This window comes from Neopelma chrysocephalum, unplaced genomic scaffold (genome assembly GCF_003984885.1).
Source record: "Neopelma chrysocephalum unplaced genomic scaffold, ASM398488v2 Primary Assembly neopelma1_44, whole genome shotgun sequence".
Taxonomy (NCBI): Eukaryota; Metazoa; Chordata; class Aves; order Passeriformes; family Pipridae; genus Neopelma; species Neopelma chrysocephalum.
In genome coordinates, this window is record NW_020897703.1 from 11,567,213 (window position 1) to 11,585,887 (window position 18,675).

General features: G+C 39.6%; 1 protein-coding gene across 2 annotated transcripts; it reads right to left on the reverse strand.

Moving 5' to 3' along the window:
- Window positions 1–2,792: 2,792 nt before the first annotated feature.
- On the reverse strand, window positions 2,793–17,202 carry RBM45 (RNA binding motif protein 45). 2 transcript variants are annotated; one of them, XM_027678463.1, is made up of 10 exons: window positions 16,864–17,202; window positions 15,449–15,571; window positions 15,195–15,321; window positions 14,063–14,173; window positions 13,543–13,722; window positions 11,537–11,666; window positions 10,266–10,362; window positions 9,741–9,904; window positions 7,658–7,854; window positions 2,793–3,818 (listed from the first exon to the last, which is right to left on the reverse strand). In XM_027678463.1, exons 1-9 carry the CDS (start codon window positions 17,140–17,142, stop codon window positions 7,662–7,664), a joined length of 1,404 nt encoding a protein of 467 aa, XP_027534264.1. In that variant the 5' UTR covers window positions 17,143–17,202; the 3' UTR covers window positions 2,793–3,818; window positions 7,658–7,661. The 2 variants fall into 2 exon arrangements, with proteins under 2 accessions (XP_027534264.1, XP_027534263.1); XM_027678462.1 differs by having other exon boundaries at window positions 9,741–9,907.
- Between the last annotated feature and the right edge of the window lie 1,473 nt (window positions 17,203–18,675).

The window sequence follows — 18,675 nt, forward strand, 5'->3', positions numbered from 1 at the left end:
GAAGAATAGCCCATTAATACTTTCAGTAAATACACTGAACTCTAAGGAGAGCAATAATGATTTTAAGTATCTTCTAAAAACATTACCAGCACACTACAAATTACTCCATGTGAGTCAACTAGTAGTTTGATTCGATATTGACTATAAGGGAGATACTGTTTGCAGAGTTGCTTCTTAGGGTACCTTGAAGCCTCAGAACTGGAACAGGAGTTTTTTTTTTCAAGTTCCAGCCCAATTCTAATTCTCTTCAGTTGCAGACCTGACTGAACAAGCAGGCAAGAGAGGTCCACAGCCCAAAGCAGGGAGCACTGATCTTCCATGCCCAGGGGAGTGCAGTGGCCCACTACTCCCAGAGACATGTAATAACAAAAATAAGATAGAGAACAATTAGAAAATGGCACTGCTCTACTTCATAACATTACTTCAAGTTGTAAAGGGTATCTTTTAACCTTCTGTGTGTGTTGAATGCTCCCTTCAAGTAGCTGTTAGGATCATGCCAACCTGATTCTTTTTTCCCCATCTTGGATGGCCAAAAAAAACCACCAGTCACTTAATTTTTGAGTGTTTACCCTCCTGGGGATGTTCATGTCCCCTAAACACACAGGGATCCACCTTCAGTACCACGTCAGACAGGGATCTTGACATAGGAGAGACTCTTCAAAAGGCTGATTCCATCACATAAATGAGAAGTTGGGGTTTTTTTCAACTGCCTATAAAGGCATTCTCAGCATTTCACCTGGTGCTGTGCAGATACACCACACTATACAGGTTCAGAAGCATGTGTCAGACCCCTCTACATGAGCATGGTGTCTCTCCATGTATTCAGAATAAGACTGATGCTTTCTGAAAATTTTGGATTCACTGCACATATTGACTGTACAGTTAAGTCTGCAGAGGTGCTGCTTGACAGTTCTGGAGTTTGGGATTTATGGCAACCTGGTCAGAATTATTTCCCCTGAGCAAAACGGGAAAGCCCCAAATGCTACTTGAAATTTATCATACAGGATGGAAAAAACCCCCACAAAACCAACCAAGCAGCAAAAAAACCTTACACACCGATCCAAACTGGGACTTTTTCAGGGGAACCCCAGAGAAATGGCAACCCTTCTTATGAACACCCTTTGGGCTAGAGTCACAGACAGGATCCAATTCTCCAGGCTCAACCATAAACATCCAATTTCTAACATCTATACCAAATTGAGCAGGAATTTTACACAGCACAAAGAGCAGACTAAAACAACTGCTCTTGGGGAAAAAAGCTGCTGGTGAGTCATCAAGGACTGCATTGTAACACATACTAGGAAGATGGAGAGAAGGAAAAGGAGGTTTCTTAGGCTATCTTTATTCTGCAACTTCCTCATGTTTAACTTTTTTTCAACTTTTAAACTTGAATTTAAACTTCTGAACCAATTGCAATGACAGTGCTTATTCTCATATACCCTCTAATGGAAAAGTATTTTTACTGATACTCCTTTATAAAGAGCAGGAAATAAAACCTAGTTGAACATGACTGTATCTTGCATTAAAGTATTTTAAATACTTTAAAATATTTGCTGTATAAGTAACATTAAGTAACCTGCATGTAAATATTATTCTAATTGCATTAATTTAATAGTAGGTGAAGTCAAATGACAATTACCAGATGGCTAATCTAGGTTTGCATCCTAGCAGTAGTTTAAGACAGCTGACTGTAAAGCACCAAATGGTGAAGCGCTAAGGTTTGAGTAACGATGCCTTCCAGTTAAAAAGATTTTATGAAAAACTCTCCACTCCCTCCTCTTCCCACCCCCATCCACCCACATCCCAACCAAGGACATTGCTTTATTTGGTGCATGCGTTTTGCTGTTGGGAAACAAAGGAGAAAATTAAGAAGTTTCACCTGCAGCTTTTAGCTACTTACAACTGGAGGTAATTTCCAATACCTTCTCATTTCCTCCTTCTCTTTAAAAAACAAATAAAAAAAGCAGTCCATCTGTTATAGGTAAAAACATAGCTTAAATTAATAAAGAGACACAAGACAAACCCACCATTATAAGGTGCTGTGTTTCTGCACATTCACTATTGAGACTGGGAAAACAAAGGGGCTGCAGCATCAGAGAGGAGGCTGCAAAGGTCTCCTGGTAAGAAGCAGCAGTCTTGGAAAGAATAAGGGGCTGGAGAAGCAGACAGTGAGAATCATGGAAAGGGGGACGATGATCCTGGAGCTCAGTGAGCTACATAAAAATGAAAACGCACGGCTGCTAAGGGACACTGGCCAGTGGGACCCAAGCTGGTGACTGAGCAGCTGCACAGCACAAAAACAACCTTCTGCCCAGCCCTCCTGACAGCAGCATCTCCCTGCTGGGAAGGGAACCTGAGCCTAAGCCAACCTAACACTGCTGGCAGGGAGTGGAAAAAAGTGGGTAAGTGCATGAAATTATAGGGTAGAATAAAAGCTCAAGTCTCATTGTTTCTTAAACCCCATTATCCAGATCTACTGTCCCTCACTCTGTCTCCCCTGTGACCCAATCCCCCTTATCAATGTAAATAACTCTCCTAGCCCATTAAAAGTGCATACACTGGTAGTGTCTACCCTGAAACACAGTTCACTATCCCATCCTGGAACTAGGAGTAAGACCTGATTTCTCATCCCAACCTTCCTGCGAGGAAGGAAATACTTCCAAAGGTGCTCAGAGACAGAAGAAATTACAGGGTGCTTTCGTGTCTCTCCCCACACCAGTAATCAAGGGACCAGGATAGGAGATGCATCCAAGGGCATGCTTGTCCTGTAGTGTGCATACAACTAGAATTCCTCAATTTTATCAGTATAAATTATTTTAATAACCAGGATATTTTCAATTCAACAAGTAGTATGCAGGAATACACAGAAAAGTATTTGGCATTTGAAAATTCTCTGTGCAAATACTTATTTGAACTATCTTCATTTACTCTCCATCAGTGCTGGAATGTGCTCTTCATCCTGCTGAAATGCTGACTTGTCCAACTCTTACTTCAACATATGCATTGAAAGCCCCTGGAGGAGGGGGGAAAGAACCCCAACCCCTTTAAAAAAAACAAAAACAAACAAACAAACAAACAAAAACCAAACAACAAAAACCCCCACACACCCCTAGACTCCATCCTTTCCCCAGTTATAACCAAAAGACCTCAGGATAAGAAAGGATAAATGTAAGCAGTTTTGATAGTCTGACCCACAGTCAAATGTCACCTTCACTAAACAGCATACAAAGCATAACAAATACTTTTGGCCCAAGTCAACAAAATATTTAAGAATGTACTTTGAATCATTTTCTAGATTACAGCTATTTTCTTAAATCTAGATTAATACTGTCACACCTGATAGCACTTTTTAAACAGTTATTTCATTTTCTTTGAATTTACTGCTGTACTTCACTTTTCAATGCAATTTGGATTATGAGAAATGTCTTCTATCTTAACAGAATCTGAATCATTATCAACTAACCAGTCAAGTCAGAAAATGTTGACTCCTTTATTTCCTCCATCATTGTAATTTCCATCTTATAGGAGGAATTCAGGTAAAAACAAGATTTCTGTAATACAGGATTATATATTACTACAAGAACAACCACCAGTCTACAATGTTAAATACCTAGATAATTTTCAAAACTGCATGTCTGCATATTCAAAATCAAAAAGCACCATAGAGAGAAGATCAACTAAGTAACAATTAACAAAAAACAACAACAACAAAAAAAAAAGCTGTCACTGAAAAAGCTGTCACTGTCCACAGGAACCATGTCTAGTCACGTTTTCAGTCAGTCAGTCAGCTAGCTGAGGGTCATGTCATTATTTAGTTTCTGTAGAAAAAACACAAGTACAAAAATAGCATCAAAAAGCAACATACATATTTTTATTTTAAAGTACATATTATAAAATAGAATCACTACAACAGCATATAAATAAGGCCTTTAATATCTTTAGAAGAATAATATTAAAGTTTTAGATATGCTTCTCCAACTTTTAAAGAAGTGTTTCTTTTTCTAAGCAGCGTGTGAAAGCTGCATTTTTTCTGCAGTACGCTGTTGATACAAAATACAGCTATTTTTTTCAGAATACATCTCAACTATGATACAATTACTTTTTTTAAACATTTTTGCACAACAATACATTATAAATATAGATGTTAATTTCAGGATTTTAATAAAGTTTAAGTAAAAGAATGAATGCAAATCAAATCAGTGATGCAGGACTTTTTCAGAGCAAGAGTAACAAGACAATAATAACCATGTATTTCATGACAGAATAAATGCTTTTCAACTTAGTAAGTGACTAAATAATTATTTAAAGACCAAACTTTTTCAGAAGGGGAAAAATGCAATTAATCCATTTGCTGTGGGTTAAAGTCAATCAGCAATGACTGTTAAAACCCACAGAACCCAGGTCCACACAGTTGTGTCTTGCATTTTTAATACATTGCTAGTTAGAAGCTCTGCTTTCTAAGGACTACTTGAAAGTTTTGTGAGAGACTTTTTGTGTGGGTTTTGGTTTTTTGTTTTGTTTGTGGGTCTGTTGTTTGGTGGGGGTTGTTTTCGGGGGTGGGGGTGGTATTAAAATAGAACTACAAGGTTGCAATAGAGAGATTAATTGGATTTCCAGAATGCATTCTTCTGACATATAGCAAATTCCTTCTTTCCTCTTCCATTTTTGAACGATATAATTTACACAACTGGCATCAGACACTGCAGTGAGGTTTTCATGAAATACTCAAAGTAATGCAAAAATCTGATGGAGAGCACAAGCTGGTCAATAGCAAGAACATTAAGATTGGTCTGCTTTCAGCAACTGCCTAGAAGTAGACACTGTAGTTGTCTTCTCAAGCCTAGACTGATTCAAAGCAAGATAGTTTAAAGTGATTATTTCAGCCGTTAATACTTACTTAGCATAAGTGGGGACAACCTCATCCCCAAAAAAACATTATGTTAGAACTTAAAGTAGTTAAGAGAACGTTACTGGTCTCTATTTCCATCTTTTCTCTGCTACTTTTAACTACTCATATAAATTGAATTTTCACTGACTTGTAGGAGAGCCAGAGTCTGTAAAATTCATTAGGTGCATCAGTTTAGAATATTAATACACATGTATGCAAATTCGCCTGATAAACAAAAGGTTGTTGCAAGGTAACAAAGTTCTTATGGTCAGATGTTTACATTGCAAGAGCATTATCAGTAGCATACTGTTACAATAAAACATTTTTAAAGAAACAATTTTGTAAATTGTATTTTTAAAAAGATTATTTACATAAGAAAGTGTTAGGGAAAAACATCAAATGTGTAGAAAAAATATTTTACTTAAATTTAATTATTTCATTTATTTTCATATAGATTCTAAAATTCTCAGGTCTTATCACAGATTTTAATCAGAACCTTGTATAGAAAGGACTATTGCAGAAATCCAGTCACGTTGTTAGAGACAAAAAGCCAGCAATACAACAGGACATCTGTTCCAAGAAGAGACAGATGCTAAAACAACCTGCTAAAAGACTCAGAATCAAGAACCTCGTGTACAGGATGTATAATACTGTAAATTTAGAAAACTCTTCTCCTTGTGATATAGCACAGACTCGGCAGACAAAAGGCTAACCAGAAGGGAAATACTCAGCAGATATTTCCACCAGAATTATTAGTAATCTGTCCAAGACAGAGTTAACGTGTCTGTCTTTCAACAACTAAAACTAGTACTCTGTTATTTGAAATTTAGAGATATAAAAACCTAGGAAAGCAGAGAGAGCTCTGCTGTAATTTTGAATGTTCTAAAAAAATAATTTTTAAATAGGATCTTAGTTTTCCATTTTTCTAATTAGGTAAAATGTGTGTATCTTAATCTGACCTTATAAACAAGTCCATGTTTCTGATTAGTCAATAATATGTGTATATTAGAATTTAATAACATAATTTGAAACATAAAGTAAGCTTTAGCCTTTTGAAAATCTCATTTGGTGACCAACTGCACACTGTTTGTCACCTGGAGACATTAAAGAATCTTCTCAAAAACCATGACTGGAAAAACATGTGCTTCTGTGTGTGTTCATATGTGTAAATAAAAAAAAAATCAGTTTTAGATAGACCATCAGAAGAGAACTTTCCAGTCTTCTCACTCTTATCTTTCTTAAAAACAAAGAAAGAAAACTTCAGGATAGATCATTTTTCGAATTTTGGATGCATATTGTGTTTACAGTTTTCTAGTAAGAAGTACACAAGGCAGACCTGGCATTATATTACACATCACATCATAGTTATTCCTGTAGAGACCCAGAGGCTGGCCTTTAATTGCTGATAGTAAAAGTCACATTAAAAACAAAACTTTGTACGAAGATAAGAGCATGAGTACAAGTTATTTAAAATTGTGTTTGCCTGCTGATTAAAAAAAAAGAAGAAAAAAGCTTCAAATTAGTTTTAGCTGTAATTCAATGCAGAAAAAAAATGCTAGAAATCCACTTTTTAAAACAAAAGTTATATATAGAGAGACTAAGGCCACCTTTAGCATTTGCTGCTTATCAGAAGAGCAACATGAAAGTCCTCAGGAAAAAAGGAGAACAAGAACAATCTGGGCAAAATCTTTTTTTGATCTTTGCAACTCTAGGGTCACAAAGAACATCTATACAAAGAAAGGTACAAGGACTGAAGCTTAGAGGTAAAATATTGACGTGAAGAGAGTAAGGATTTCATGCGACGTTTTCTGAATGAGTTAAATCAAAACTTCATGTCCCCTAGGAAGATAATATGGCTACTGGAAATATCTGAGAGCTATAGTAATATTTGAGAGTTATTTTGCAGAAAACAGCTTTTTCTCCCCCTACTATATTTCTCTTTTGGTCATAGTTCTAATGTTAAAAAAGAAATTAAAAAAAAAAAGAAATTTTACTAAATTTTATGTAATCTGAGGCAAACCAACGTTTTAAAAGAACAATTTAGTTTTGGTCCCTGAAATCTAAAAAATATAAAACCTCTAGGAGTTTAGCCAGCTTTCACAGGCCATAAGCATCAAACAATAAGTTCTCAAACTAATTATCTTAAACACACACCTCATCCCCTCCACCACAAGCTCTGCAATATTTTCTTCACTATCCCACATTTCAGCTACATCTCATTTCTGAGAATCCAGATGACCCAAATATCCCAAACCTTTGGTTTCACCTGACAACCTTACCTGTCCCCCCCGCATCCTTTTTTTATGTACCCCCTTCACTCCTCTATCCTCCAACAGCTCAACTCTGCATCTTTATCCAACACCACTGATGGCATGTGTTTTTAACAAAAAAAAGACACACAGAAGCTGATGTCAGTTCCATTGTTTATTTTTGCATTCTCTTTTCAATGTTAACTGATTCTCTTATGTACAAAAGCAAATACTTCTATGAACATCGAGACTGATTTTTATCAACTGGTTCATATTTTTCCAAGAATTATAAAAATTCGTTTTTGCTAAAATAAAGTGCATATGTGCATATATAAGCATACACAGATACGTGTACATATATACACACAAACAGATATACAACAAATTGCATTTCAGGTTGTTAGCTAAGAATAGGTTTAAAGTTTATCATTACATGTTTGTATCTAACTTTAAAAATACTTAGCCAATTACTATTTCAAGTAGCTGAACTTCAGTGTAACAGCTCAGACTGGGTACTCACCTGCTCAGTAAGTTCTCTGGCGCTTGTTGGGTTCCTCCGAGGGCGAATCTGCCAACCTCACCTTGAGCCTGACACCATTCACAATCTTGCCATGTAACGCAGTTATGGCCTCACTGGCACTTGCTCTGTCTGCAAATTTTGCATAGCCCACATTTTTTCCAGCCACAAGGTAAACTTGTATCAATTGTCCAAAACGACTGTGAGGGGGAAAAAAAAAAAAAAGAGAATTTACAGGTTTTCCTGCAACATATCCAATCTGAAGTATATATGATTTGTTAACTGCAACAACTGTATTCTGATATGTACACTATGTTTTCTTCTGCTGGCCTCTTCTAAAACTCCCAATTTTCATATTCCCTTCTCTTGAATTATGGGCAGGAACAGAAATAATACCAGAAGTTCACAGACTATGTTTTCTACAGAATATTACAACAGAACCACAAACACCAGTGATTTCTCTCTTATTTAAAAGAATATGTAAAGCTAATCAATACTACAGTCCCCAAACACTACATGGCACTTAAAACTTCCAAAAAAAAAACCAAAATAAGAAATGTTGGACTCCAAAATTTGGATATGAGAAAAAGAAAACTGCTAGGTTTAAACAAAAGCCTTGGGCTAACAGCGATTGGGGACAAACCTCCATCTTAGAGTCCAGACAAGGATCCATTGATGTCATGGGTTTGGAATGTCCTGCCCAAGCCCAGAGAAACCATGCCCTGAATTCATCAAGCCAGTGCAGAAGACTTATTCTGTTTTATCTCTCCCTTTGTGTTCCCTGGATCCTGTGCATTCTGCAAACCTGAATACCTCTTTCCTCCATGTAATTCCCCCAAGATAAAATGGGTTTTCCGCTATGATTTATGTGTAAGACCCCAAATTTGTTAACCTGGGTTTTTCCCTTATGTCATCCCCTGAAACATCCTGTTTGTAATAAATTGTAACAATTAGAACTCCCTGTTGAATATGTAGACCCTAAACCCTTTAAATATGAACTTGTAAGTCCAATAAAGCATTCCAGTTTTCTGCCTCCGCTGGGATCGTTTTAGTTTTTGACTCACTACAAAGAAAAAACCCAAACAAACCAAAAATAAGACATACACATGCAAACCAGCAGATAATTTAGAAGCTAAACCTGCATCTCACTTAATTGAACTTGCTCAGTTGTGATTCATCTTTGAAAAGGTCTCACTGAAATGACTCAGAAAGCAAACACAAAAGCTTTAGGGAAAATACAGATTTCCAAAGTCCTCAGGAGATTCCTAGACAGTTCCTTAAAATACGTTTCTGAAAAATAGTCTGCTTTACTTCATATTGAAGTTATACAACTGTATACACAGCCTTTTCCTTCTCCAGCATCTCATTAAGAAAATCCAGTATATCAAATAGGCACAGTTTTAAATTCCACATTATGTGCATACTATTTCTTTTCCTTTCCTGGTGCTTTGTACAGTTTGGTTTTCTTAAAGATTTATTGCAAATGCAAGCTATTAGAAAAGGGAAATGTCTTTTTCTTCAAGAGTATACTACAAACAAATAACAGAAAACACTGGAGAACAGTTAACTATAGATTTGTTTTAAAGATGGCAAAAATTGTCTCAAGTCTTTGCTCCTCAAAAGGAGGTCGTGTGAAAGAACAGCTGAAACAGTGTCAGTAAGATGCAAACCATTACGATACATGATATACTTACTCACCTAAGTTACTATGGAAATTTATCAAAATACTTAAATACCTTACAGAAATATTTAAAAGAAAATGCAAAATAAATTAGGAAGAACTGGAAGTACCACATTTTTTGGTTAAAAATAAGTGTTAGAAGACTAGTAATTTTACTTTAGATTAAGTTAATTGATAATAAAGCTGCTATGACACTGCATCTATGCTTCAATGTGAATTCCATTACAAACTAGTTTCAAAAAGCAACTGTTACTTACTGTTCACTTATACTTACTAATCACTGTGCGCTGCCCTTTTTGGAAAGCATTTTCACAATAATCTTTTTTATTTTCAACATTTATTTTAAATATTTCATAGTTTGTTTTCTTTTTGTTAGGAAGCACTTATTTGTAAATGGAGGCTTACCAGAACACATCCTCCAAAACGACAACAGGTAAAGGATGGGGATGAAAAAGTATGAAAAGCCTTTCCTTCACAGAAGTGTCAGGTGGAACTTTTTTTTTGGGTGGTGGCAGTATGGCATCTGTTTGGGGCTGAAGTAACTGTGGGCCAGAAGTTCCTCCAAACGCCTGCTGAAACAGGAGAAAAAAACCACAAGTATAAATCAACTGGAGGGGCAGGGGGCAGAGGAAGTAATTTTACCTTACTTACAATTTTTGTTCCCATCACAGGACATAAACAGCCTCTACAAGTGCTAATCTTTGTTACTTTATTTATTTTGATGATTTCATTAAATTGCACAATAAATCCAAGTAAGCTCAGGCAACTTTACAGGGAATAAAAATGTACCAACCAATCAGAGGTACATCTTAAAAAGTGCAGCATCTAAAACAGTTACAGAAGAAAGTGAGCAGTGTTCTTTATTGACATATCTGAAGTTTCTTACAACAATTCAGAAGAATACTAACACTGTGCTTTATATGAACTTACGGGAGGTGTCCTATACTGCTGGACAATCGTGTTGTTATTGCGCAACGCTGACGACACCTGTGCTGTTACCAGCTGTGTTGCCATTTTTCTGATGAGGCTGCAAGCAGAAGTGATAATAAAATACTTTAAAGAAAGAGCTAAGTTAATCCTAAATTCAGCAAGAGAAAAGTTTCAATGAAAAAGAGTATCTCTGGAAATCTGTAATATGTAAATAATGACAATCAAGCCAGGTTTTCAGGACACTCTACAGACATGACCTGAAAGTATGCATGCTAGCTGGAACTCACTGAAAACAGTAATACATTACTACATATACCTTTTGCTTTTTTTAACACTCTAGGGGTACAAAAGATAAAATTATCTCTACAAAAGCCCACTACGTTTTGTGAGAGGTGCCTAAAAAGCAAAACGGACAGAAAAATTTCACCTATTTCAGTAAAGAGCACAAAGATTCAGTTGAGAAGTCAAAATACTATCACAGAAAGTTTACTTCCAGCTCCTATTTTCCAGTGATTTTATTTTGTTTTGTTGCAGAATAAGAAAAAGCAATTGTACATTTTGCACAGTCACAGCCTGAGTTGTAAGACAATGCTGCAGAAATTATTGGAGAATGAAGGTTGCAATCAACATTTTTTCTAGTTTGGGTCAGGCATGCACTTTTGAAGTGAGTCTCCCCATTGTCCCTCCTTACTGTCCCCATTCATTTCCCAGAATAGGTTTGACATGAACTAGATTCCTTTAGGATGAAACTAAGCCAAAATTTTCACCACAGGAGAGTACCTAAGCCCCTCCAACTTGTAATGGGCATTCAAATGACAGGAATGAGTTAGAGATGGTGGAAGACCTGACAATTCCCCATACTGTGAGGATATCAGATCCTCATCACCAGCAGCTTTATTCTATATATATGTGCTTCACAAGGCTACTACTCGCCCTACTGCAAACAACCAAGAGATCAAAAACACATTCCAGCCCTTGTTACGTATTACAGATACATTGACAAAGATTCTTGACAAATCCAAGATTTTTCTATAGAATCTTAAGAATATATATTTTAATCTTTTCTTTATCAAAGACTAGTAAGTTTCAAAAGGCTTATTCTAAACTATTCAAAAAGAAAACCCCAAATCAAACACCTCAATTTCAGAAAATACTACCTATGAGTACAGAACAAGCTCAGAGTGATATTGGTGTTACTTATTTAATGATACATTTATTTTGCTCTCCAGAACACAACTTACAACTTTTTATCTCAATATATTAGTACTTACTCTGAACTATCACTCCCATCTTCTAGAAAAGTGACAGTTAATCGATTTCCAGGAGGATACTCAAACCCATGTAATTTGTACTTGGCATATATAGCTGATGCAGCAGTGCTGTACTGAATCACAGCATAGCCTGCAAATACAGTGCACACAGTTTCAGGGTGAGATGGCTAAATTCTAAGAACAAACTACACTCATATAGAGCAAAGGATTAAACTGCACATCAGTCATGGATGACACAAAATTCTTAAGTCTTTTTACCACATATCACATTATTTAACCAGAAGTATTTGAAGAAAACTTCAGTGGAATTAACTAGTGACAGACGAGCTGTATTTATGCTACTTTGAAAAGCTGGCAATAAAACCACACAAGCGAAAACACGTCTTCTTCACTAATCTGGAATGAGTAACAAAAGGATACATGATTTCATTTAAAAATACAACTATCCCATTAAGAGTCAATCTCAAGAACTGTAAAATTATACTTTAGCTCTCTGAATCATTTCAAGCTTCTTGGAGAAGAGACCACTTCCACATTTTTCACAGCAGCAGCAAAACAAGACTGAAACCAAAATATCTTTTTAATAGAAAACATGACCTGTTTTGGAATTATTTAATCCCATTTACTCATGTCAGCTTCTACATACATACACCCCCCCCACGCCCATTTCAAGATGAAAACTCTAAAGATCTGTTTATTTTAACTAGATGTCCAATAATTTCTGAAACTTTTTCTTCATTGTCATGGTTTGAGATTGGCCCCCCCTCGAGAGAGGGGGGCTCAGAGGTGATTGGGTGCCAGGGCAGTGTTCCCTGAAGAGCCAATCACCACTCATGTTGTTCGCTTCTGCGCAAAAATCATATATTTCACAGCACCGGAAGTGGTTGGCAAGTTCTGTGTTGGCACTTGGGCTGTTGGTGTCTGCTGCGTGTAGGTGTGGAAGGCCAGGGGGTGGCTGGGCTCCCTCTCTCCCCTCCGGGGGGGGAGAGGGGAGCCCTGCAGCCCCCCCAGCTCTGCCTGGCCCAGACCAGAGTTAGAGGCAGCATTTTGAGTGTGTGCAGTGAGGGAAGAGACTCACGTGAGCACCTGAATCTGACTTGAGGTAAGAGGAGAGAGGCAGGCTTTTGTAGCCAAGCCTTCTCCCCCCTCCTTTTCTACAGCTAAGCTGTGGAGGGGGGCTTTTCTGTCCCTCCACTGGAAAGTGGAGGAGAGGCTCAGCATTGAAGCTGAGCCAAGTGGACGGGCTGTGGAGGTAGGCCCGGCGCTCGGGAGAAAGAGTCCCAAGCGAAATTGGAGACGGACCCCGCCCAGAGAGAGGGAGAAGGGGCCCGGAGGATGTCTCTGCCACGCAGGACAACCGAAAACCTGAGGAGAAATCCACATGCCAGGACGTGGACACTTGATAAGCAGAACCACACTGCAGCAGCCTACGAACCAAGGTATGAGAGAGAGAGAGAGACAGATCACACAGCAGCAGGAGAGCAAGGACTCAGAGCTATCTTCCTGGACTTCATGAGGAGGAGAGACTGCAACAAACAACTGGAACTTGGTGAGGGGGGAGCGTTCGGGCCCAGAACACTCCCACAGAGGGACTGGTTACTTTCCAGCCTTGAAAAGGCTCTTTCCTGGACTAAACTTAAAGGAGGGGCTTGAAAGGACTGATTGATAGAGATATATATATAGTTGTCTTTAGCTTGTATAGTATTTATTTGTGTAAATAAATGTATATACTTCTCCTTCCCCTATAGAAGCCTCTGGCCTGAAAGTTTCTCTTCAGTAGTGTTGGGATAATTGTGGGAGGGGGTGGAGAAGCCTGAAAATTGGATTTTTAGATTTCTAACGCGGCTCAAACTGCCACATTCATTTATTCTACCTAAAACTATTAATTTGACCAAAACCACTTATCATGACTTTGATTCCATCCTTCTTGAGATTTTATTACGTGAAAGTAAAAGTACGAGGAATTCACAGATAAAAGAAAAAAAACTTTCTGTACTAATACTTACCACTATTGGTATAAGGATCTCGCTGAACATCACAATATTCCAGTCCTGGAACTAAATCAAAGAGGGCAAACAGCTGCTCTTGAATAAAGGGAAGCCGTGATAACACTGACAGACGTTTGGAGACGGATTCTTGAATTCTGCTCTCATTTTTTTCAAAACTACAAAATTCTGGCTGCATACCTCAAGAATCAACAAAATAATTTGAGTCATCACACCAGCATGCCTTCATTTCATGCATATGTTGCATTCAACTTTTAAAAGCAATCCAAGTCAATTATATATTAAAGGTAATGTGTTAATTTCACCAATGGAAATCGCAAAATAATTGGCCAACCAGAGCAAAGCAAGCCATAAAAATATAGAGATGAAATGCCTGGCTAGTTTCTAACTTCAACATCCAATCTACTACTCAAGTGTTGGCCTAAAACTCCATTAGCTTCCCTTCTTCCAAACCACATTCTTACTTAGTGACCATACTCAAGACTACAAATCACTTTTAGTACCAAAAGCTGTGACTTACAAAATGGAAGCGTATTTCCTCTTGGCTCTTGCCTTGTGTTATTACTATAATAGTCATGTTCAAAAGACTCAGATGCCTTATTTTTAGGTTCAGCCAAAATGGCCCTGAAACCTGAAAGAAACAATATAGCAACACCTCAGCACATCTCAATTATCTGACCACACCCACATTCTCCAAGTACCATATTTAGAACCATATTATTCAGAAAGACCAGTAAGCACGGGCTGTAGTGAAATAACTATAACTCTTGAAGCCTGCCATAGTAATCATGTGAAAGTTAACAGTTTCCACATAGAACTACTCCTACTCACAAGTTAAGCACAACAATCTACTTGCTGTGAGAATGACTGAGCACTGGCACAGTTTGCCACAAAGGTTGTGGAGTCTCCATGCTTAGGGATATTCAAAAGACACCTGGACATGGTCCTGTGCAACCACAGTGCTGAGGTGATCCTGCTTGAGCAAGATGACCTCCAGAGGTGCCTTTCAACTTCAACCATTCTGTGATACTTAGCAGGATTCTGAGATGCTCCAGAAGGAATCCCATGAACTTCTGTGCTAAAACAGCAGTTCGTGGGTGTTTTGCACTGATCTAGGTTTTGCTTTTATGAAAGAAATGGGTATTATATTCAAGCTATCCAACTAATTTCATTTTAACCTCACAGCAAAAAGGAAATACAATTTGACTGCTAAGTAATCTCAGGCTCATATTCCTATGCACAAATATCATTTTTATAGAACCACTTATGATAGGTATGATGCAGAACCACCACGTATATTAAGGGGGAAAAGAAACCCCAGACACAAAAAGTAAGAACAACAACCAATCAAGTCCACACACCAAGTTATTTCATATGTGTGACTAAGCAACATTGAACAGGAGGTTTGACTGAAAGGCTGCTGTTAAGTTTCCCCAAAAGCCTTTCTTCTCCTGGTCTTGAAAGAATGTAATTAGGTGACTGTTCTCACTGAATGTTAACAACGCTACTATTTACTTGCAAAAGAACTTTGTATCAAGATGTTTTTACATCACAAATAATTTACCTGCAAACACAACTAAAAAATAAAGGTACATTAATGATGATACACACTTATTGCAAAGAAAAGTCAAAGAATTCAGTCAGATTCTTACTTCGATCACACTCTTCAATTGCTCGGGCAGCTTGCGATGGTTTTAGATACCTCACATAGCCCAAACCCTTACTTTCTCCAGTAGTCTTGTTTTTAATAATGCTGCAATATTCAATGTCTCCATACATCTGGAACAATTAAAAAGCGTATTAATTTCCAATATCTGAAAATGCCTAAAAGTTTCATGTGCTAAACCCTTTTGATAATTAAGACAAATCATTTTAAAATAACAATTATCAAATAGCAAATCAGTACCTTAAACTTCTCTCGCAGATCCTCCTCTGTATAGGTTTTCGGTATCATAACAAAGATTCGTGTAAGCTCCTCATCTTCAACATCTCGGTGGCTTCCAGAAGCTCTTGACTGTGCAATAAATACCTAATGAAATAATTACATAGACACTAATTACCAGCAATAGGTCTTAAACACGTATCAACAACCAAGAAAAAGGTTTAACAACCTTTGTATTTATTTTTCGCATAAGCTAGCTTTCCTAACATGGAAAAAAAGAACAGCTGTGATCACCTGTGACAAAAGATCTACAAATATAATTCACCCCAAATGGTTTCCCAAGCAGGACAGAGGCCAGCAGAAAAAGTCTTACTGGGGATAATGAACAATGGTGAGGAATACTGCTACTGACTTAGCAGCACTGCCAATATGCCCAGTGACACGGGAGAGGTAGCAAAGAATGCATTACTGTAACAAGCTTAGTATAGCAGTAGTAAAAACAAATATGCAAACAAACAAACAAAAAGGCCTAACAGCTTATTAAAACCTTGCTACTGGAGTTCACTGCTCAGTTGGGCTGAAGTTTGCAGGTCTAGTGCTCTATGAAGGATCATAACTTCTCACATCGTTACTGTTAAAATACCTTTTAATTACTGAAGTAAATTTCATGTCAGAAGGGCACATCAGAAGACAACCAGGAGAAAAAAACAAACAAACCACAAACAAAAACAAACAAACAAACACACCCAAAACAACCAAGTAAGAAAAACACAAGCCATTTCCTAAGTAAGCTTCTTATACAAAAGTAGCAACTGATTTCACAGAGCTCTTAATTTATGTTTCTAATAGTCATGCAGGGGAGAAAGGAATACAAGTCTGATCTTTTGGCTTCTGATGGCAAGTTCTTCAGAAAAGATTTTACTGACTCAATTGCATTTTCACATGAAAACAGGAGGCTGAAAGCTGCCACCCAATTGCATGGATTTAAAAAAAAAAAAGTTTTGAAAAAAGTTTTCATGAGCTACAAAACCAATATGAAACACATGTGCAAAGCCAGCTCTATTTATTCACGTCTATCTTGCTTACAACACTTAGAATATACTGTTTAAGAATCTTTGTCACAGAGACTCCTCGAAAATTCAAAACGTAGCCCCAAAGAAAGACCCCGTAGTTTCCAGGTAGAGCATTTCCCTCCGGCCTGTTACAGCTTAGGCCACACGTGGGAGCTTCAGGTACGGCTGGGACCCCCCCGCAGCCGCTCCGCGAGGCCGCCGTGGGTCCGCCGTGACCGGAGGGGTCTCAGCGCCAGCCCCGGCCGTGCGGGCAGCACAGGCCCGACGGGGCGGGGCGGCCGCTCGCTGCCCGGCTCCCAGGGCTGCTCCGGGCAGGCCCCGACACCGCCCGCCCCACAGCGCCCGGCCCCGCTCCCCGGCGGGTACCTTGATGGGCTTGGTGTCGGGGAGCAGGCTGCGGCCGTGCATCTCCTCCATGGCCCGGCAGGCCTGCGAGCTGCGGGCGAACTTGATGAAGGCGATGCCGCGGGACTCATTGGTGCGCCTGTCCCGCAGGAGCCAGATGTTCTGGATGTCCCCGAAGGGGGAGAAGCGCTCCCGGATCAGCGACTCCTCGGTGTCCTTGCCCAGCACCACGAAGATGCGGCTGTTGGGCGGCTCGTCCAGGCACTCGGCCGACAGGCGGACGCCGCTGCTCTCCTCCATCACGAGTTTCCCTGGGGGGCCGGCAGGGAAGTGCCGCTGCGCCCTTTCCGCCGGGGAGACAACGCGCCCGCCCCTTCCGCCACCTCTTCCTGTGCCAGCCGCGCCCCTCCCACCCCGGCGCCGCTCCTCGGGGCTCGGTTCTGTTACCGAGGACCAGAGATGTTTAACGAGGGCTGGCCCCGTTACCGAGCAGCGGCCCTGTGCCGGATCCTCGCTGCTTTGCAATGTCTTTAGGGATAGAGACTCCACAACATCTCTGGGCGGCCCGTGCCAGTGCTTGGTTGCCCTCACTGTAAAAAAAGTGTTTCCTGATATTCAGAGGGAACCCCCTGTGTTTCAGTGCATGCCCATTGCCTCTGGTTCTGTCACTGGGCACCTCTGGGAAGAGTCTGGATCCTTCATTCTCTCCCTTCAGCTATTCCTATATATTGATAACATCCATCCTGAGCCTTCGCTTCCCTGGGCCACGCAGTCCCAGCTCTTGGCCTTTCTTCACGTAAGAGAGGTTCCAGTCCCTTACTCACTTTTGTGGCCCTTCACTGGACTCTCTCCAGTAGGTCTTAAAGTGCCTCAGCAATCCTGAGTAGAGAGGAAGGGTCTTCTCCCTTGTCCTGCTGGTAGCACTCCTAATGCAGCCCAGGATACTTGTCCCCTCTGCTGCGCATTGCTGGCTCATGTTCACCTTGGTGTCCACCACAAGACCTTTCTGCAAAGCTACTTTCAGCCAGTCACCTCCCTCCTCCAGTTGTACTGGGTCATGTGGTTCTTCCTCCTCTGGTGCAGGAGTCTTGCACGGCCCCTTGTTGAACTTCTTGGTGCTCCTGTCAGACCATTCTCTAGTCTGTCAGGTTCGTATGGATGGTATCTGGTAGGACCTGACATATTGACCACTCCTCCCAGGTTTGTACCCTCTGTCACTATTTTCCTAACATACTCACTTCTGCTGAAGTGATTTTTGTTTATTTTTAAAGGGCATCCTTCAACTAGAGACTCACCTCCTTTGAAAGAGCACTAGTGTCACAAAGAGAGAATTCCTCTGTGAAGAAACTATTTTCAAGGCCTTTGCTGCTATAGGCAACAGCAGGGCTTCTTGGGAGTGCTCAGGATACAGAAGACCAGGGAACTTTATACATTTCATAGGAAATAAACACAAAAAATATCCAGGAAATATAGCTATCTGTAGGAAAATAAGCACACAGATAATTAATTGAGAAGAATGCAATGTTCTTATAAAGCTCATCACATCTTTAATATTTGGATTCGAAAAAAAAGAATTCCTCCTAAAGGAGTTGTCAGTGCCCTAGGATTGTAGTGGTGCTGACCACTGCACATTGAGGGGTCAGTGATCCACAGCACAGTTCACCCTGGACAAGCGCAGGCTGGGGCTGTGCTGGGCCATGCTGCAGGTACAGCCTGGCCTTCAGGCCATATTGTGCAGCACACATGCCTCAGCCAGGGATGAGCAGGGTAAACTCAGTCAGCTGGCTCATCCTTGCAGAGAAGCCTGTGGGCACCCCCTGCTTGGTACTGACG